This window comes from Phacochoerus africanus, chromosome 5 (assembly GCF_016906955.1).
Source record: "Phacochoerus africanus isolate WHEZ1 chromosome 5, ROS_Pafr_v1, whole genome shotgun sequence".
In the NCBI taxonomy this organism is placed as follows: Eukaryota; Metazoa; Chordata; class Mammalia; order Artiodactyla; family Suidae; genus Phacochoerus; species Phacochoerus africanus.
The window spans coordinates 76,962,650-76,985,023 of NC_062548.1; the positions used below are offsets into that span (position 1 = coordinate 76,962,650).

Genomic DNA, 22,374 nt, shown 5'->3' on the forward strand with positions numbered 1-22,374 from the left:
GACTGTAAATGGCTATTATGCCTATTGCTTAAAAAAATGTAAAAGAAATGTACTGTAAAGAGTAACCACAGTTTTCATAAGCAGGTATAACCCACCCAGTCACTTACAAAAACCACACTTCTGAGGAATTTACCAATTAGTCCAAATGTAAAAAGGAACCTTTGTAAGACATCTATTCTCCTTTTCATTTTTAGAGCTATACATTCTCTTAAGAAACTAAAGCAGCCAAATTCCCCAAAGTGGGATGAGAGGAAAAACAAGAAATGTAACTCACTTTTTCTTTACAGAATCTAATCCATAGGTCCCTGCTGATGTGTAATAGCCACATACAGTTTTCACATTAATTGTTTCCTTCATTGTCTCACCACACTGCTGTATTAAACCATCCTGTAAATATAAATAAGCACTAGAAAGGCCCATTTCACATGGGAAAAGTTAGCTCTGAACATGTGCTTTTACATATTAAAAAGTAAAAAACAAAGGAAGAAAGAAAACTCTTTGAGTGTAGCAAAATTGTTTTCTTAAAAATAAATCCTGTAAAAATAACTTAAAAATCCATCAAGTATTCAACTAAATACTTGGAACTGAAAAATGGAAGGTGGGGGTAAAAGCAATAAGACAGAGATGATCGTTGCTATTCTCTTTCTCTTCTGTTCTTCCCACCTCGGGGACCTTTGAAAATTTAAGTAGCATTCTGTCTGTTTTGCCTGTTCCTTTTAAACTAAGACCTTTTTGCATAGTCAGATGACCATGTGATGAGCTAGCCAAGTAAGCAATATGATTCATCAGAAAATTTTTTGGTTTGTTTGTTTTGCTTTTTGGGGCCACAAGTGCGGCATGTGGAGGTTCCCAGGCTAGGGGTCAAATCAGAGCTGCAGCTGCCGGCCTATGCTACAGCCACAGCAACGCCAGATCCGACCCAGTCTGCAACCTACACCACAGTTCACAGCCAGATCCCTAACCCACTGAGAAAGGCCAGGGATCGAATCCAAGTCCTCATGGATACTAGCGAGGTTCGTTACTGCTGAGCCATAACAGGAACTCCAAAAGCTTTTATTAAAGTTTAAAACTTTAAAGGTCTTGATATCTAAGAAATGCACAAATATATTACTATTTTTAAACTCAACATTTAAATTTTAATCTAAAATGTTTTTATAGATTTCAAATAGCTAACTTTAATATATGGATAGAATACTATCATTTTTTTACACGAATTTCTAAGAAATATTCATCATGCGAGTGTATTATTGTTAAATAGTTAAGTCATAAAGGTAATGCAGAAAGTGAACTTAGAACAAAACCAAAAAAGGATTAAAAGTTAAAAAATAAAATAGAAGTTCCCATCGTGGCACAGCGGTTAACGAATCCGACTAGGAACAATGAGGTTGCAGGTTTGACCCCTGGCCTTGCTCAGTGGGTTAAGGATTCGGCATTGCTGTGAGCTGTGGTGTAGGTCAGACGCGGCTCGGATCCCGCGTTGCTGTGGCTCTGGCGTAGGCCAGTGGCTACAGCTCCGATTCGACCCCTAGCCTGGGGACCTCCATATGCCGAGGGTGCAGCCATAGAAAAGACAAAAATAAATAAAATATAATTATTGGAAAAAGGACTGAAAGGATCAAAATATTTTAAAAATCAAATTTCTCCAGCCAAGTATATTTAGCAAGCTATTAACTAATATTTCAAATAAACCAGTATAAAAATGACACATAAAAAGAAAATTAACTTTTTTAAATGGTCAAAATAAAATGTTGACTCCATGGGGATTTTAAACATCTGAAAGTCTTCCTTTTGACATCTCACCTGTCACCACAGTCCAGTGGATTATCCCTGCTTAACCTCTCCAGTATCCAGCTTTCCTTCTCTATGCTTTTTGTTACTGTCCCCTCCCTTGGATTACTACAATAGGTTTTATACTTATCTTTCTTTCAGTTCATCCTTCACACTGTTCCTGAAGCATTCTTTCTGAAATGTAATTGCCTTTCCCGTGATTTGAAATTTCCAAATGTACTTAGAAGTATTAAAGTCTTAGCTTCTGAAAAGCTATAGAGGGACTTTCACGATCTGGCCTCTGTCTCCCTCTCTATAACCCTTCTTATATTCTATGCTAGATCTATATTCTACTCAGATTCTCTAATCCCCCATTGTTTCAGACTTCTAGGTCTTAATTTTCTGTCTGAAATGTTCTACCTTCCCCTCTTTTCTTCACCAGATAAATACATTTTCAGTTTTTAAGGCTCAGCCTCAAACACATATTCCTTGGTCGGTTAAACCGACCACTTTGTGCATCCACTGAATGGTACAGAAAGTTTATTATCACACTTATAATATTAGACAGCTCCTACTTCATCTTTGGGTCTGTATATCAACCCTCCCTCCTCCACTGTACAAACTCATTAAATTTTGAGCTTCTTGAAGATGGGGATTTTATCTTAATTAACCTTTGGATCTCTATGCCTAGCCTGACACATTGCTCCATACACTTCTGTTGAATGAAGAGATCTGTCATCCTAACAATAGATTATACACTTAGGTGGCTTATAAACAATCATTTCATAATTAAGAAAACAATGTTTTCTGAATCTATGAACTAAGTAAATAATCATAAGCCACATGCTTAGTAACAGTCAATATTAATGAATAGAAATCTGTAAATAGACTTAAGACAACTACATTCTTTCCACATTATAGCCAATCTAAGATATCCACACAGAAATAGCTTGCATTCTTTTTACACAGGCATTGTGACTCTCTCATTTGTAATAAAGTGCTTTTGGTTAAACATTTAAAATGATTTATCACTAAAGGAATATTTATACATTTCATTTGAAAAACTATAAAAAGCTGAGTTGTATTATTGTTTTTGGAACAGATACCTTGAAATAAAGATACAACTGTGATCCTTTATTCAAATAACACGCATACTTACCAACTGTAGCATACAAGCTGCTGCCAAAATGGCAATGACTCGACTGGGCTTTATTAAGACATCATCACGATACAGTGACCCAAATGCCACTTGCAGTGCTGAAAGCAAAAGTATACAGCTAGAATGAAACTACAATTTTAAGAGTATTACAAAAATAACAATAACTGTCTCCATACACTAAGACATATGTCTAAATCTAGTATGTACATGAAAGGATAAGATTAGCATCACTAAATAAAATTCTAGTAATGGTTATGGACTGATGGTGCTAATTTTAATAACAATGACATATATTTCCACTTATTCTTCCAAACTGCACTGGATTCTTCTACAGCTAATCTTTCTCTTTTTTTAAATTTTTTATTACTCAAATGAATTTATCACATCTGTAGCTGTATAATGACCATAACAATCCAATTTCACAGGATTTCCATCCCAAAACCCAAGCACATCTACATCTAATCTTAAAAATAGTTAGTGGTCACAATTAAGACATCCTTGGAAAAAGTTTTATAAAGATACTCCTGAGGAAACCAATCATTAAGGACAAGTACACAGACCCAATGATAATCTCAACCCTAGTGCTTTCTTGTCGGTGCTTCACTGCTGGGGAGTGTGGAATTGCTCCTGGTCCTATGCATGCCACACTCTCACCCAGCCACCACAGCTATTTAAGCCTGTCCAGCCTTTTCCCTACTGCCACTCTCATGCATGTCCTACATGATGTGCTTTACAAATATCCTTCTCTCTTTGCCAATGAGGTGATACTATGTACTTACACTTGAGCCATCCAAGACAGAAGCAAGAGCAGTGGAACAGGAGTCAGGTGACCTAGAGTCTGATCTAGCCTCACTAAACTACTCTGAGGCCTAAAACAAATCTTTTAAACCATCTGGGCCTCAGCTTCCTCATCTAAGGACCCTTATAGCTCTAAAAAATACTGGCTACATGATTTACATACTTGTTCCCAGAAAAGGTCTTCATATATAGAGAATAATCAATGAATTACTATTTATTGGCTTGCTGTTTATTGGCCATACTTTTCTTTCCTTCACTCTACATCCTCCATATGCCAGGCAAACATATTTACAAAACTGAAGTAAAGAGACTGATAAGGCCCACATAACTAAAGAGATTAGAGATAGGTGAAACAGAGCTGATAAACTATGGAGTAAATCAATATAAAGACATCATTCTGAGATGGTAAATGGAGCTTTTTTCTTTCTTTTTTTTTTTTTTGAATGAGAGTTGCAATGTTTATTTCAGGTTCTCCCTTGTTTTGTTTTTTTTTTTGTATTTTTTTTTTCTTTTTTGCCACACAGGCAGTATGTGGGAATTCCTGGGCCAGGGATTGAACCTACGCCGCACAGCAGCAACCAGAGCCACAGCGGTGAGAACGCAGGAGCCTCAGCCCACTAGGCCAATCAGAGAACTCCCTGGAGCTTTTTTTCTAATCAACAAGGTTAGAAGAAAATATTTTCTACCAAAAGAGTAAAAAGGTTATGTTTTTATGATTTTTGCAGAGTAGTAATTATGATGGTGGTTACCTTCTATGTCAATATTCTGGTCAGGAATCTCCAATTCAATAGTATTCATGCTGGATTCTTTCCAAGAACCGCTGAACATACTAGAAAAGTAGCCAGACTTAAAAAAAAACAACAATTATCCATACTTTGTGTCTTCCAAATTATTTTCCCATTTCTGACTCCAAGCAACTACTCTATCAAAACTAATCCATCATACTATTTCAAGAGAAAAAGAACTGTCAAATATGTCTATAGGACAAAAGAAATTAAGATAAGGACATTATAAAGTTTATCAAAATACTTTAATGAAATTTAATAACTTAATGAAAACTAAACCAAACTCTCATATTACTATCTGAACTGAATTCCTATGTTACTGTTTGAACCTTATTAGCTTAGTTGAAAGCTTTAACAGAGACATTTTCATCCTTAAATTAACAAAACTACTTTTAGAGAAAAAAAAAAACATAAGGACTATGTCCTCAAGTTGATGATTAAAGTGTAAGAGAAAAAAATTCCTTTCAAATCTATTGAACAATCTTATACTATACTGTGTTAACAATAATTATTGTCGTATGGTAAAAAGAGGGAAAATATAAGCTCAAGATAAAAACTGAATTGTTCACTATTCTATTTCTACTGCCTCGAATGGTGACTTGAGAACAGATCTGATGATAGAATAAATGATTAAAATATCTGAGTCATTAGAACATTTCATTTTGAAAGTTCTAAATCTTTAAAATGGGGTGGCAGATAGTAATATTTTTATAGAAATCAAATAGGTATATCAGCTAAAGGACTTAGTCCATATACTTTTTTGGTTTTGTCTTTAACTGCATTTTCCAGGAGAGAGAGGAGAGTAAGTGCCAAGGACTTTACATACACATTCGACCTTAACTAAAAGCAACATTTCAGGGAGTTCCCTTCGTGGCTCAGTGGTTAACCAACCCAACTAGGATCCATGAGGTTGCAGGTTCAATCCCTGGCCTTGCTCAGTGGGTTACAGTGGGTTAAGGATCCGGTGCTGCTGTGAGCTATGGTGTAGTGTAGGTCACAGCCGAGGCTGCGATCTGGTGTTGCTGTGGTGCAGGCTGGCAGCTAAGCTCTGATTCAACCCCTAGCCTGGGAACCTCCGCATGCTGTGGGTGCAGCCCTTAAAAAAGTGCAATTCAGCTGAATTTATCCAACTGAAATAATAGGATACAAAATAAACAATTTCAGCAATCCTAACTTTAATGTTAAATGATTTTTCCCTTTTCCCCTTGTCAATAGAAGGTACCAAAATTAAGTACCTTAATTGGAATAATGATAAAAAAGTATTCCTAGGCTGGTGTAACAATGAAAACTCAAAATCTGTTTTTCCAGACCAAACTAAGTTTTCATTAACAATGTTCATCACATTTTTTTACAAACAGAAGTTCTCATCAGATAGGTCTTAAACAACTACTATTAATGCAAAAGATTACTGGGAAATGCAGTGATAAAAAACAAGGCCTATAAGAGTTTAAGTGACTACCTTGCTTACTCAAACAGAAAAACAAAATACTTACTTGACATAAATATATTTTGTGTAAGCTCCACTCTTCCCCTAGAGCACAAATCTTAATGTCACTGTTTTCACCGTTTAAAAATAATGTTTGATAAATATATTTGGATGTACTCTTCAATTTTTTCCTGTTGAAAGAAATGCAAATGTTACATATGTGTAAAACTGAATGTTTCACTAATTTTGTGTATAACTCAAAATACTGGAGTTCCCAATGTAACGCAGTGGAAACCAATCCAACTAGGAACCAGGAGGTTGTAGGTTTGATCCCTGGCCTTACTCAGTGGGTTAAGCTCCGGTGTTGCCGTGGGCTGTGGTGTAGGTTGCAGACGCGGCTTGTATCTGGCGTTGCTGTGGCTGTGGTGTTGGCTGGCAGCTGTAGCTCCGATTAGACCCCTAGCCTGGGAACCTCCATATGCCACTGCTGCGGCTCTAAAAAGACCAAAAAACAAACAAACAAACCTCAAAATACTCCTTGTGCTCAATTTCTATTAAATAGAGCCAATTTATCCACTGTGTAAAGAGATAGAGGATATTATATATTCAAATGTGCTCATGTATAGAAGAACATATAAGAAACTAGTAATGATTGTTATCTCTGTTCCCAAGAGTGGTAACAGTGGAAAGACGGGGGCAGCACGGGAGGGAGACCTTTCACTGCACACCTTTTCACAATTTCTTTCTCTCTTTTTTTTTTGGGGGGGGGGTGCTTTTTAAGGCCACATCAGTGGTACATGGACGTTCCCAGGCTAGGGGTCAAATGGGAGCTGTAGCTGCTGGCCGACACCAGAGCCACAGCAATGCTGTGAGCTGCGACCTACATCACAGCTCACAGCAACACCAGATCCTTAACTGAGTGAGGCCAGGGATTGAACCCACATCCTCATGGATACTAACAGGGTTCTTTACCGCTCAGCTACAACGGGAACTCCTTTTTTTGCAATTTCTGCTTTTTGAACAAAGTGAATTACCTATTTAATAAAGAAAAGTCAGTGTGGTGATTTTTGCTTATTTCTTTATTTAGAAATCAGCACTATGGAAGGTGTCAATACAGTTGCATGACACAACTACAAAATGAAGAAAATTTCACTTACCCAAGTAATTCAAAAAATAAGTTACATTTATTTTAGCATACCAAACTATTCTTAAATTACTTAAAATGTTTTCCTCCCCACAATGGACAATGGTTTGCAGCCTTAGACCAAAGTTTTTCAAAACTATGCTCAACAGAGGAGTTCTCACTGCTGCACAGTGGGTTAAGACTAAAACTGCAGTGGCTTGTGTTGCTGCAGAGGTGCCAGTTTAATCCCTGACCTGGAGGGAACTTCCATATCCGAGCTATAATCCTGTTGCTCAGAATCAATCCCTGGCCCAGGGAACTTCCATATGCCATGGGTACAGCCATAAATAAAGCAAAAACAGTAACAACTATGCTCAAAGGAGAAGTGTCTTTAGGGGCCGCCAAGGAGAGCCAAGGAGTTAACTCTGGGCATCGCAACTAACTTCAGCCAGAGCAGCATCATATATCATATCTGTAAACATCTTGGATTTGTGCATAAGATTTAATTCAAAGGAAGAGATGTAATTTTTTAAGTTTGACAATCATTGCTCAAGATGGTCCAGTAAGAAGCCATAGGCAGAGGCTGACCAATAACTTTTATATTCCTAGCCAATCCTAATAGCTTTCCTAGTAGTTACACTTTATAAATCTTAAAAAAAAAAATGAATTGTTTCAGATGATGTCTTGAATCAGTGGATTTAACACCTCTTCCCAACAGACAATAAAATCACACATGCTTTGGTGGTGGACAGACTTGGGTTTGAGTTCCAGCTCTACCACAGCTCAGTTACTTTAGATGTGAAAAGAGGATGTTAATATTTTCTTCATCAGGTTACTGTAAGAAATAAATGAGACAATGTAGTTTCCAGTTCCTGAATGCACTCTCCCCAAATTACGTGAAAAGAGTAAAAGTAGAGAAACTCACAAGAAAAGGTGAGGGTAGGCTTATCACATGACGAGAGAATTCCACGGATCTGGAAGTTAGAAAACAAATTGGAATGGAGAAGAGCAGTGAATTCCAGAGCTCAAATTTACCACAGTCTAGAATGGAGACCGAAGCTCATCTGCCCTTCAGACTCCTAGAGCTGGGGATGGGAGGCTGAGGTCTCAAGGGAAACAGAAGGCAGAAGTGAGGCAGAAAATGGGGCAACTTATTCCCCTAATGGCCTCCTCCACTCTCTATGAATAGATAGCACAGATAACCAGACTAGAGATAGGCAAACAGAGTCCATAGTTTTTCTAGAAAGAAACAGAACAAATCCAGAAAGAGAACAAATCTATCAGGAAGATCAAGGATTTTGGTGTAGTTGTAGATGCCCAAGACAAAGCAATCCTCATTCTGGCATCTGAGGAATTTGCAGCCTGTTAGCTCCCAACTTACTTACCCTAAATCATGGTTCCCAAACTGTGTGTCAAAGTGCACTCAGGGACGTATGTGAAATATTCTAATTTTAGGAGTTCCCATTGTGGCGCTGCAGAAATGAATCCAACTAGGAACCATTAGGTTTCGGGTTTGATCCCTGGCCTCGATCAGTGGGTTAAGGTTTCGGTGTCACAGACTTGGCTTGGATCTGATGTTGCTGTGGCTGTGGTGTAGGCTGGCAGCTGTAGCTCCGATTCGACCTCTAGCCTGGGAACCTCCATATGCCATGGGCGAAGCCCTAAAAAGCAAAAAAACTTAAAAAATAAAAAAAGAGAAATATTCTAAGTTTAAAGGAAACATGGCAACATCTTTCAGATACTATACAATCTACACAATGAAGTTGTTTGGACCTAACTATGAGATATTTCTTTAGGACCAAAGATATGAAAAAAACTGCTGATACACTTAGGGTACTGTGAACCAATAAAGCTTGTGAATCTCTGCTCTAAAACAAAGCATGCCCTACCCAATCCGACTTGGTAGGCAGTCTTCCTCATAAAAGGGGAGGCCTAGTAGAAACACATCTATTTAGTCTATTAAAATACACACACCCTAATTACTCAATCGGAAGTGTGAAACCAAGGATCTCCCAACATGAGGAAAATTAGGAGCACTGAAGACTATTTTGAAAAAGAGAGACATCAGCATCAGAGGAAGCATATAATTTAGGGAAAAGAAAAATTAAAAAAAAAAGAAAAACCCAAACACTAATTATAACTAGTACATCTAGAGAGTTGAGATTATTATATTTATAAAATAATAGGATGTTATGGTAAAGGATTATTCAGAACAAGGTATGGGGGGAATAAAACTCTTAGGGACCAAAAACAGTTGCTGAAATTATATATATATATATATATATATATATATATATATATAAAAGGATGAGAAAATTAAGGAAATTTCCCAGAACATAAAGCAAAAAAGACCTAGAAAGGAAAAAAAAGAGAAAGAGGGATAATCCAAGAAATCCAAAACCCAGTTAAGAGGGTTCCAAGGAAAAGAAAAAGCAAAGACAACAGGAGAAAGGAAATTACTGAAGAACGCTTCCCCAAACTAAAGTAGTCTCCAGGTTGTAAGGACCCACCAAGTACCAAGACCATTAAGAGATCTACACTTAAAGCACCTTCTAGTTAAATTTCAAGATATCAAAAGAATTCCAAAGAGAAAAAAGTCACTTAAAAAGCAGAGAATTAGACCAGCATATTTCTCAACAATATGGTAGGCTAAATGACAATGAATTAACACCATCAAAGATAACAAAAGGCATTTTATTTATTTATTTTTGTCTTTTTGTCTTTTTTTCTGAGGGCCACAGCCACGGCATATGGAGGTTCCCAGGCTAGGGGTTTAATGGAGCTGTAGCCGCTGGCCTACACCAGAGCCACAGCAACGCCGGATCCTTAACCCACTGAGCAAGGCCAGGGATCAAACCTGCATCCTCATGGATACTAGTCGGATTCCTTTCCGCCACATCACGAAAGATACTCTGAGAAAAATCTTAAGATATCGTGAAGTACCGAGTATTATTCTTTTGTCAATGGCAGGGATGGGAGGGAAGGCAGACAGAAACTCTAGGAAAATAAAAAAGCAATACAAAAAAGACACTGCTCCAATAAGATACAAAGAAAAGCAGGGCCTGACTTTATGCACATGATGGAATGTAAGAAAAAGATTCCATTTAATTATGAGGTCAGAAAATTTCTCCCAAGAGAACAAGCAGTTGTGACATTGGACCCACGAAATATGATTTACAATCCTAGCATACTACTTGACTCTGCAGTGAATAATATTTACATAGCTATAACGACAAGTAACTGTTTACCAGATTTCAACTTGTAGAGACAATCTATGGATGAAACATTAAAGATCTGGTTGCATAATAGTTGAGTTTTAAATCATGTAATGTAAAAGTAAAACATGCATTTGACAAAAGGTATTAGGTAGAAGGTGGGCCTGGAAACCAAAGCTTTTCACGCAGTAGCTGAGGTGGAAGTGCACACCAGACATCCTGAGGAAGTATATTAGTGCCAATACACAAAATTCTTAATCTTAAAATTTTCTTACACCCTTCATCCATGCTAAGCTCAATAAACAAGGCATCTTCCAGTGATATAATACATACTAGATTTTGATATGCATTTTCTAATAAAGATTTGGTCTGGAAACAATCCATTCCATTCCACAGATGTAGTTAAGGGGTTGGCAAAATTTTCTTAAAAAGGTCTAGACAGTATATTCAGCTTTGTGGGCCCGAAGTCCCCAAGCAAGTTTTGCTGGCATGTTAGTGGGCAGTTTCTTGCTTACCAGCCTCAGCCTACCACATCTTAGCAAACTTCCGTACCACCTAGTGGGCCACAACTCTTCCAACATATAAATCTCAACTTGGAAAAGGTGCCCCTATTTCAAACGTGTTCCTTCTTTTGTGTATTCTGTTCAGCCCCAGAAGTAGTGATTACTCCCTATGTCCTCTACTCTATTTTCAGAGATCTCTTTAGCAGTAAAAGTAGAGGTCTTCTATTTTTTAGAGATCTTTTAGCATATTATTTTAGAATTTACCTTTAGTAGTTAAATGCTGGTTGCTTGTTAATAATAATTAAATTTTCCCTGTTCAAATTACTATGTGCTTTTTCTCTTTCAAATGGACCCTAACATATATTTCTACAGTGACATTAAAAGGCAGAGATTATTCCATTGGATTTAGACCAACTAAATGTTGTCTACAAGATACCTCCTTTAAAAGCAGGTTAAATGGGGAGTTCCCGTCGTGGCGCAGTGGTTAACGAATCTGACTAGGAACCATGAGGTTGCGGGTTCGGTCCCTGGCCTTGCTCAGTGGGTTAATGATCCAGCGTTGCCATGAGCTGTAGTGTAAGTTGCAGACACGGCTCGGATCCCGCGTTGCTGTGGCTCTGGTGTAGGCCTGCAGCTACAGCTCCGATTCGACCCCTAGCCTGGGAACCTCCATATGCCGCAGGAGCGGCCCAAGAAATAGCAAAAAAAGACAAAAAAAATAATAATAATAAAATAAAAGCAGGTTAAATGGGAAAGGATGCTAAAAGATATACCATTTAAGGTGTGGCACAGCAGAAAGGAATCTGACTAGGAACCATGAGGTTGTGGGTTCCATCCCTGGCCTCGCTCAATGGGTTAAGGATCTGGTGTTGCTGTGGTGTAGGCCAGCAGCTACAGCTGATTAGACCCCTAGCCTAGGAACCTCCATATGCCGCAGGTGTGGCCCCAAAAAAGACAAAAAAAAAAAAAGAAACGCTTAAAAAAAAAGATATACCATTTAAATACTTATCAAAAGAAAGTGGCAGTGGCTATACTACAAAGGATGTAAATGTTTTTATATTTTGTAAAGATAAGAGGAACCAATTCGAGGAGACATAGTATTTACTGAGTACTTCCATACTAGGCCTGTATATAGTATGCATTCTAATATTTGTCAGGCCCTACAGGGCAAGTATTAGTATCTCATTTTACGTCTAAGGAAATAAGGTTATTAAGTGCAAAATGCAGACTAGAACACAGAATCTGAGCTCTTAAAACTATACCACACTACTTCTCCAAAAAGGTAAGTGAACAACTTGACAGTGAGGATCCATTTTTGGAAATAAATAGAAGTATTCATAAAGCTGTATGAAAGGATTTATATCAAACTATAAACAGAAAGTACCTATGTTTCTCTTATTTTACAATAAATATGTAATGTGTGTAGCATAAAATTTTTGAATCTTTTAAAGTTTCATTAAAAAAATTACACCTATGTGTCCCACTGATGACCTAAAACCAAAAACAAACACAGAGCAACCAGACTGTGAAAATATATTCGACTTACAAACTACATTTTAGTTCACAAGTAACTATTCCGTTTTTCAATTCTAAAAAAGGTTAAGCAAGGTGCCTTACACATACCCACGGTCAATGACTTCTGAGTACTAAAGACGGTGAAAGACTTTGTTCCTAGTGAAGAACAAACGTACCCACTCTTGATAAATATCCTCTTTACCGTTGAGGAGAGCTTCTGAGTGTCATTTCCCCTCCATTGTGTGGACAACATGGGTGCCCGTTTCAGAGACTTAAATTTACGTGTTTTGTACTATTTAAGGCAGCTGGACGCAAAACAATTTATTCATCTGCCATCCACTCCGAGAGAAGCAAGGTGTACGACCAAAGGCCAGCCCTATCTGAGGTTTAATGAGGCGCAAGCTCAGGTTTGGCGTTTCTCAGCCTCAAGCTAGGGCTGTAATACTACCCTGGCAACGTCCGTGGTTTACAATTCACAATACCCGGCGTCTCCCCAGGTGTTCCCCATCCTCCCAGACCCCAACCGGTCCCACCTTTACCCTATCAAGAGCACGTCCGCTCTTCACGGGCTAGGGGGCGCCGCACTCCCCGAAATCTCCCCGGTGCCGGGCTCATCCCCAGACTCCGCCACGGAAGCCGCCCAACAGGTGTGGGGGCGTCCCCCACGTACCTTCGAGGGGTGTTGAGGAGCCGCTGCTGCTCGTCCCCCTCCTCCTCATCCTCGTCTGTCTCGGAGTCGGGGTGACAGTAGCAAAAAGCCCCGCTGCTCCTCTTGCGCTTGCGGCTGCCCGGACAGTAACAGAAGCCGTGGCCGGCCGCGTCGCCCCCAGTCTCCGGCCTCCGGGCCGAGGCCCCCGTCCCAGAACCCGGCTCCTGCTGGGGTCCGGCTCGCCCCGGGTGGCGCAGCACTCGGCTGCTCAGCGAGCCCATGAGTCACAGCTCCCCAGGACTTCAGGGAGCGCACCTCAGGGAGCCCAACCGAGACAGACTCCCGCCATGGCCTAGCCGCTACTGCGGGCCTCCACGTAGCCTAGACGCCTACACCGCCACCTTCTCACGCGCAGCCCCGACCGTTGCAGCGGACGCTACAGCCTCCATCCTCCGCCCCGCCCGCAGCGTCCGGCCGCGCAGTGCGCACGGACCGCAGGACCTCGCCCCCAGCTTTCGCAACAAAGCGCGGACCCGACAGCGCACGCGCACGGCGAGCCTCCGGAAGGGGTGGGGAAAAACTCGTGTGCGTCGCGGGTGGAGCATGCGCAGAACGGGATGAGGGTGGGCGATGGGGCTTGTGTACGCGGGTTGACGCCTTCTACCCTGAAGTGTGCTGGGTTCCTGTGCCACATTGAGTCAGGGGAGACCTAGCCTTTAGCGTTACTTCGTAGATCCTTTTGTTTTAGTGATACCCGCGACTCCAGCTCATTTGTTCTTTCTGCAAAGGTTCCTTAAGCTCCAGAAGTCTACTGAACAAGCGGCAAAAAAGACATTGCTGTTTGGGGGTCTTTGGAGGAATTTACAACGTAATAGGGCCACGCCCTGCGCCCGCTTTCCTAGTGAGAGGGACCTGGAATGTGGAGCTTTGCCAGACGGTTGGGTTTTTTAAGCAGCACCTCTCCGCTTTCCTTGACTGATTATGGTAGCCAATGCCTGCACTCTTCCTTCCCTGCTAGTGGCAGTGGGATGTCTAAATAGAATCTGTACCGGGGCTATCAGGGCTTAAAGTGCCTTCTGGAGGCCCAAGCAAAATTTTACAAGTGTCTGAGCAAAAATTACAGGTTATATGCCTCGAGTACGCAGCCATCGCTGTGGACCCTGGACAGTCAGCTTCAATACCTGATTCTCTTCTGCCACATTTTAAATAAAATATTTGTTTTTGTCTTTTCTAGGGCTGCACCCACGGCATATGGAGGTTCCCTGGCTAGGAGTCTCGGAGCTGTAGCGCCGGCCTAAGCCACAGCCACAGCAACAGCAACGTGGGACCTGAGTCAACTCTGCGACCTACACCACAGCTCACAGCAACGCGGGATCCTTAACCCACTATGCGAGGCCAGGGATCGACCCTGAAACTTTGTGGTTTCTAGTAGGATTCGTTAACCATTGAGCCACCACTGGAACTCCCTAAATAAAATATAATGAATTACTCAAATAGGGTAGTATGCTAAATCCCTGTGGACCCACCACAAGTATGGTAACTTACATTTTAATAACTTTAATGTATTATACTTGCTTTGTTCATTCTTTTAACTAGAACCATGCAGACAGGCAGCAGCTCTCTCTCCATCTCAGTCTCTCTCCCTCCCCTGTAATGAGCACTATTCTCTGAATGGTGTGTATCATTATTCCCACACATGTCCTTATAACTGTATCCATAGCAATATATTTTCTTTAGCGCGTTTAGACATGTAATTAAATGGAATCAGTCATACCTGTCATTCTACACCTTCTCTCTCAAAATTATACTTCTGTGACTTGATCAATGGACAAATCTCTAAATTTTCATTGCTTGTTGTGTGACTAACTCAAAATTTATCCTTTCCCCCATTGAGGGAGTTAGGTTGTATCTACTTTAATGCTCTTATGGAGCAACAATGAACATGTGCAAGAGATTCACCAAATAGAACCCCAGAAATGAATTTGCTGGGAACTTTTTCTGTTGCCAAATTGCTCTCTGAAATGACTGCATCAATTTATACTCCAATCAGTGGTATACCTAGTTTGGGGGTCCCACTGGACTCACTCTGAGAAATCTGAACTTAAAGAGGCTGGCTGGCTGAGTCTGCTTGGTGCCAGAAAGGGTGAAGGGAAGAGCAGAAAATGATGGCCACAAGCACATAGCCTGCATGCCCAGAATTTGTCAGCACAAAGGATGTGCATGGGACAAATGTGGGCCACCATAAGACAGCCAGTATGGGATCATCTTAGATCCTAAGGGGCCTGGGTAGAAGGACAAGCAGACTTCAGTACAGACAGCCTGATGACATCATCAAATTCCTATGGGCTGAAAAAGGAGAATTGCATTTGCTTTGCCAAAGGAACCCAGGATGAGTACTTTACTGGTGATGTAGTTGTAAAGGAACTCAGAAGAATGCCCATAAGAATCAGCTGTCACATAGCATTGACAATGTCTCATAGCATTGATCATCTATACCAAAGCACTAATAGGTAAAAAGGACAGTGGGAGAAAAAAAACAAAGTCGCTCCTGTAATTACATTCCAAAGTCATGCTTGTTCAATATAACAGACAATCATTCCTACAAGTTGGCTTTATCCTACTCTCTAGAAGGCTTCCCATCAACGTACGCAGTGTGTTTTAAAATTCTGGCTAAGTGTGTATAATATAAAGATAAAACTACCAAAAATTTGTAATGCTTCCAAAGCCAAATAAAATTGGAGATTCCATACTCTTCTGGGTAGGTACTAAAGCAACAGTACTATTTTCTATAATTAACTGGAATGACTAAGTATTCATGTAAATAGCTTTCAGGGTAGTCAAGCACATATAATAGGCAAGTAGAAAGAAATTAGAAAACAAATCCTTATATTTCACCCATCAAAATGTAACAAATATTATAGAATGAACAAGGAAGACTAATATTCTTATTTGAAATGAATGTTCTACTTAGTATAACAGAGAGCATCACTCATTTCCAGAGAGAAATGAAATATATCATTTAATATCATTAAGTAGTGTTTGGTATATATGGACATTAGTTTTACAGCAGTAGGGGTACATACTCAATGTTATTTTTTTCTCAATGTTGTACTTTCTAATAGAAACTGAGTATCACAAATTCTTTAGAACTATCTTCTTTCAGAGTTCGGGATGAAAAAAATCTAAAGAGGAAAAGTCAGAGAAAGAACATACCTCATTTGAAAGATACCATGTTTTATTAAAATTATTTTTCCATGTTTTATACAAACTGAAATTTTTAATTAAGTCCAAATACACCTTTACAATAATTCTAGTGTTGAAAGGCACAGTGCAAGTGTAAATTACTACAAATCAACAAGATTGAAAATGATTTTAAAAATTATTTTTAGCACAAAAATTTTTCTCTAAGTAAAAGTAAATTCAGAGCACTACCTCATCACCAGAATACACAGTCTGACACTTAATTTTTTTGTATTCCTCTTCAAGCTGGATTAAGACCATTATTATTATTTTATTTTGTTATTATTAATCATAATATTGTGGACTGTTCAGCATTTATGTTTGGTAAGTAGACATATATGATCTGTATAACCACACTTAGAATTTAATTTGTTCAGATGAGTTGGTGAGTTTGGTATTCTTCAACCCAGAGAGACTAAATGATCTTAACATTAGATATGCTAAAGGAAGTCTCCTGAGACAAACTTAATAAAGATAAAAGCACTTTAGATAAAACTAAACAAAGGAGATTTGCAGATGCTTTCAAAGTATGATTCTGTAAAGTAGCAAATGACATAGATAATCCTACCAACTAGATACTCACCATTTCAAATCAAGAAATACAAACTCCCTAAAAACAGGATTGGGAAAGAAAAATGATTTAAGAACAGCTTTCCAACCTTCCACTTCAACAGTTTTCCCCAAAAGAAAACATGAAATAATTTAATATTTTCCAATTCCTATGAAACACAAAGAAGAGATCTGTTAAAAACAAGGAGCACCTTTTTATTTCTAATTTTAAATCTCCTTTTAGGTTTTATAAGCTTTGAAAGGCAAGTACAGCTTTAAAGCATCATAATGAGTAATTGTAGATGAATAATAATACAGTCTGTGTCCTAGGAGGTGTCTGTAGGTGTTTTAATTGGAAGTAAGTATTCTCAGATAATGCTAATAGCAGTGCAGAAAAATGAAGTTAAAAGAAATCCAAGGTGTAGGGAATCCTCCTGTCCTTTCTGGATTTTATTTTTCAATCATCTCCTCCACAGAGAATAAGTAGTACCTTCCTGTAGTCTCCCGATGTGTCACCCTGGGGGCAAGGAAAGCAAAGTTACAGTCAAGTGAGTGGGTTTTGAAATAGAGTACACAGCTCAAGGTCATCTAGGTTAACTTTTTCAATCCCGCCTGGACTTTTCTTGGAGAGATATTTTTTAAAATGACATTTGTTACTTTTTATTACAAAAAGAATACCTATTCAATGTAGGAAATAAAGAGATAAAAAGAAGAATATAAAAATCATCCCTAACTCCAACATCTAGAGATAACTATTCCTAACATTTTGGTTTTTGCATATCCTTCCAAAGTTTTTTTCTATACATATAGATTCCTATGTGATGGGATTTTAGTATTCTCCCATGTTCTGCTTTTTGACTTAATATAGCCTATTTCCCTATTTTAATTTGTTAAATATTCTTCATCATTCCTTAATAGTTACAGAGTCTTTCATTATACATAGGTATAATAACTTATTTGATTCCCCGTTTTGGAAACATGCTGTTTGTAATTTTTCACTATTATAAACACTGTTGCAATAAGCATATTATAAATTTTTGTGCTTTTTCTTTTTTTGGCCTTGCCCAAGGCATCTGGATGTTCCCAGACCCACACCACAGCCTTGAAGCCAGCCGCTGCAGTGACAACATTGGATCCTTAACCCGCTGCACCAGGAAATCTTTTTTTTTTGTTGTTTGCATTTTCTTAATGATTTATTTGGGATAAATTTTCATAAAATGGGAATTGCCAGATTAATGAACATGCATTTTATTTTAATATGGGCTGCAAAATAGCCTTCCAGAAAGGTACTATAATTTTTACATAGAATTTTTCATGGTCTAATTATTAATAGATCAGTTTTTGGTAGTGCTTCATGGACACTAGAAAAGATGGAATGTCTGTCTACAGGATTCAAAGTTTAATGTATATCTATTAAAATCAATCTTAATCTCATTCATCTGCCAAAGGATAAGGATATGTGAAAGTCTATCTAGCATAATATTTCCACCAAATACTTTTTGAGGCCTCAGGTTTCTTATTTATATATTTGAATGCAATACTATTTGGCATGTAGTTTTGTGATAATTTAATCTGTTGTGACTTGTTGCCCTCATCAATATAAAATGATCCACTTTTTCCTAGTTAATGCCTATTCCTCTTAAATTCTTTATTACTTATAGTATAATCCTAGCTTTCTTTTTTATTTGTCAAATGTTCTTTTCCTTGGCCTTTTTTTTTTTAAAAAAAGCTTCTAATGTATTACTGTATTTCAGCTGTTCCTAATAAATGGCATAGAGTAGGATTTTATATTTTTACCTAATTGGAGAGTTTATTATTATAACTTACATTTTAAATTTTACTTGTTTTTTTTTCTATTATTTACTATTTTCTATTTCTCTCCTGCTCCTTCTGACATTTATTATTGAATGGGTAATGTATTTCTTTTTTTTTTTTTTTGCCTTTTTGTCTTTTTAGGGCTGCACACAAGGCATATGGAGGTTCCCAGGCTAGGGGTCTAATTGGAGCTGTAACCGCTGGTCTACACCACAGCCACAGCAACATGGGATCTGAGCTGCATCTGCAACCTACACCACAGCTCATGGCAACACCAGATCCTCAGCCCACTGAGCGAGGCCAGGGATGGAACCCGTGTCCTCATGGATACTAGTTGGGTTCATCAACCACTGAGCCACGAGGGGAACTCCATCCCTAAGGAAATTTTAAAACATATAATAGCTAATAAGAGATATAGTTTATTTTTTAAACATTTATTGCCAAGTCTCCTCCTGGAAAAGTTAGACTAGTATACAATGTTTCATAAGAGATAGAGAGTTTTTCCCAACCCTTTTTCAATGCTAGTATGATCTCTTTAAACTTTACTAAGATATTAAGTAAAAAATGATGATTTGTTTTTATTTATGATCCACTGTATATTATTAAGATTGAACACTGTACATACATATTTATTTCCATTTGTGTTTCATCTTTCATAAAGCTCATATTTTCTTTTTGGATTTTTCTCCTTTTTCTTAGTGATTTGCAGAAGCTCTTCATATAGGGGTATTAACCATATAGGTTACCAACATATTTTCCCATAGCTTCATTTATGGTCATCCTTGAATCTTAAAATTGTGTTACTTACAGTTAGTCTATATTTCAGCTCTGCAAAATAAAGTGACCTCACTGTCTGTACAGAAATAGAAACAAGTTCCTAAATGCCTTGTAGACATAATCACAAACTCTGTAGTTCAAAGCACCTAATAGTTATACCTCTCCCAGCTATAAGTAGGATTCAGAATATTTAATTCACAGGTCAAATCCTGATTTGACGTTTACTGTGCAGGCAACACCAGCTTCTAGGGAAATGGGTCTTGGCTCCATTCCTGAGGTACTTCTGGCTTCCTCAAGAAGGAAAATCCTAGGAGTTCCCATTGTGGTGCAGTGAAAATGAATTCGACTCGTATCCATGAGGGTTTAATCCCCATCCTCACTCAGTGGGGATGTGGCGTTGCTGTGAGCTGTGGCGTGGGCCAGGTGCTGTAGCTCTGATTCAGCCCCTAGCTTGGGAATTGCCATATGCCGTGTGTGTGGCCCTAAAAAGAAGAAAAAAAAAAAAGAGGCCAAATCCCAGTGATGAGGGATTTTGAGGGATGTGAGCCATTTCTTGTCATTCCCATGCCATGTTAGGACTCCTAGCAGTCTGGTGCACGTAAAGAACAGCAATCCAGGATACTCTACCATGCTTTCCCATATTTCCAGCAGAACTCCGTGGGCCTTGGATGGGGTTCTGGATGATGGATTCAGGTGCTTATCTTTTATTGTAAGGAGATAGAAATGGAAATCGCACCATTCATTAACATATAATCTCTGTCTGGGGTCAACATGAAATAATTACTATATTTAGAGGGCAAACCTCTCCAGCTTCTAACCTGGCAGAAATTTAAACATCTGTGTGAAAAGAGAGAGACTGGAAATATCTGAATGAGAGTACCAGCTTTAAAGGGAATGATATCTACCAAGAAGGATAAGAAGCATCTAAATCCCTAGGTCAGAACTCCTTCCTTTCATCAGAGCTTTCCCCCGGCCGAAGCAAAGCTCCTGTGACCTACCTTTTTTTTAAGAGTATAGTTAAGTTGTAGTGCTATGTCAATTTCTGCTGTACAGCACAGTGACCCAGTCATACATATATATGCATTCTTTTTCTCCTGTTACCTTCTATCATGTTCTACCCCAGAGACTGGACAAAGTTCCCTGTGCTATACAGTAGGACCTCATTGACCATGCATTCTTTTGTTGTTGTTGTTGTTGTTGTTGTTGCTATTTCTTGGGCCGCTCCCGCGGCATATGGAGGTTCCCAGGCTAGGGGTTGAATTGGAGCTGCAGCCACTGGCCTACGCCAGAGCCACAGCAACGCGGGATCCGAGCCGCGTCTGCAACCTACACCACAGCTCACGGCAACGCCGGATCGTTAACCCACTGAGCAAGGGCAGGGACCGAACCCGCAACCTCATGGTTCCTAGTCGGATTCGTTAACCACTGCGCCACGACGGGAACTCCTGACCATGCATTCTAAACATAATAATTTGCATCTACCAATCCCAAACTCTCCATCCATCCCGCTTCCTCCCCCCAACCCCCCGTGACCTACCTTGATGAAGGAGTAGAGAGACTTGCCATAGAGTCTCTTGAAGTTTGCCCGTATGTCCATCATGTCAATCTCCGCTCGAGAAACCATCACTCTGATGAGGGTGTTGTCGTCAGTGCCCAAGCCCTAAGGAAGACACAAGATCCCTGCACACAAAGCCGAGCTGCTTTTCAGACAGTGCTCCCTGTTAGTCTATCAAGGGAAGACCACACACGGCTCTGCTGGTGACTCTTGCACCACAACCTTAGAGGCCTGTGGACTATCCCTCTTCACCACTGAGTTTAAGTCTTCTCTCAACTTACCTTTCCAACACTCTGTGTTCTGAGCAGAGGAAACTGCTCTCTGCCCTTCCAAGGACATACCATGTTCTCTGGTCTGCCTGCAATACCTCCAATGATCCCCCACCATGTCATCCTTCTCTTCCCAGCTTTACCTTCCTTCCTACCATGTGAAATCCTCCCTTATAAAACTTCCTCTAAGGTCCTGCTCACATATACCAACTTCTTTATATATATTCTTTTCTGATCCTCACCCCTGACACTTTTTTTTTTCCTTTGCTTTCTAGGGCCATATCCATGGCATATGGAAGTTCTCAGGCTAGGGGTCGAATCAGAGCTGCAGCTGGAGCCTACACCACAGCCACAGCAATGCTGGATCCAAGCCACATCTGAGACCTATGTCACAGCTTGTGTCAACACCGGATCCTTGACCCACTGAATGAGGCCAGGGATTGAACCCGCATCCTCATGTGTAGTAATCGGGTTCTTAACCTGCTGAGCCACAACGGGAACTCCAGCAAGGACTGCATTTTGATCTTTCTTGCCCCTCCCATAGTTCTTACCAAGGGCACTCAAGCTTACACAGAGTACAATGTATGGGTAGGAGCTCGGGTTCTGAAGCCTGTTCCATGACTTTCCTCACTTAGGACCTTGGGAAAATAGACTCTTCTGCTCTATGCCTCAGTTTCCTCAACCTGTAAAATGGAAGATAATGGTACCTGCCCCATAGAGCTGTGGTGGGGATAAAATCAATCCATATGTATAAAGCAGTAGGGATAGTGATCACACATTGTAAGTATTCAACAAATATAACCTAGCAATATTATTAGCAAGCACTCAGTGAATTATTTCAAGAATTGAACTGAACAGCTCAGCTGATTATGGCTAAATTGTGGCGGAGACATAAGTAAGCTTAGGAAGGTAGATACTAGGCTTGTCAGAGCCATTCAAATGCAAACAGCGAGGCCATTTACCTTCATGGATTTATAAAGCCTTTCAGCAAAATATGCAGATTTGTTCCTCATGCACTTTACTGTCAAGAGATTTAAAAAAAAAAAAAAGAAAGAAATGAAAAGATTACCGATAAAATCTATGAGAAAAACATGACAGTTGTTCCCCCAGTCTCTACAAATGTATGAAATAGTATTTCTTGATTGCTTTGTTGGAAAATGTAGCCAAACAAAGTTGTATGAGCATAGGTTATGCTAAAAGCATTTTCACAGATAGAAAGTACTCTAAAT

General features: G+C 39.4%; 2 protein-coding genes across 4 annotated transcripts in view; both read right to left on the bottom strand.

The window, feature by feature from the left end:
• GMCL1 (germ cell-less 1, spermatogenesis associated) overlaps positions 1 to 13,480 on the bottom strand; it is a 47,986-nt gene extending 34,506 nt beyond the window's left edge. The window contains exons 1-5 of the mRNA XM_047781864.1: positions 12,962 to 13,480; positions 6,003 to 6,126; positions 4,474 to 4,570; positions 2,927 to 3,024; positions 275 to 387 (exon numbers count right to left, since the gene is read on the bottom strand). Of these exons, the coding sequence (XP_047637820.1) occupies positions 275 to 387; positions 2,927 to 3,024; positions 4,474 to 4,570; positions 6,003 to 6,126; positions 12,962 to 13,221 (692 nt within the window). The 5' untranslated portion in view covers positions 13,222 to 13,480. The remainder of the gene's footprint in view (positions 1 to 274; positions 388 to 2,926; positions 3,025 to 4,473; positions 4,571 to 6,002; positions 6,127 to 12,961) is intronic.
• A 2,677-nt stretch (positions 13,481 to 16,157) lies between these two features.
• Positions 16,158 to 22,374, bottom strand: part of ANXA4 (annexin A4) — a 69,388-nt gene continuing 63,171 nt past the window's right edge. For all 3 annotated transcript variants that reach the window (XM_047781866.1, XM_047781867.1, XM_047781865.1), the window contains 3 exons: positions 22,108 to 22,166; positions 20,859 to 20,981; positions 16,158 to 17,246 (listed from right to left, as the gene is read on the bottom strand). In XM_047781866.1, coding sequence (XP_047637822.1) covers positions 17,187 to 17,246; positions 20,859 to 20,981; positions 22,108 to 22,166 — 242 coding nt within the window. In that variant the 3' untranslated portion in view covers positions 16,158 to 17,186. The remainder of the gene's footprint in view (positions 17,247 to 20,858; positions 20,982 to 22,107; positions 22,167 to 22,374) is intronic.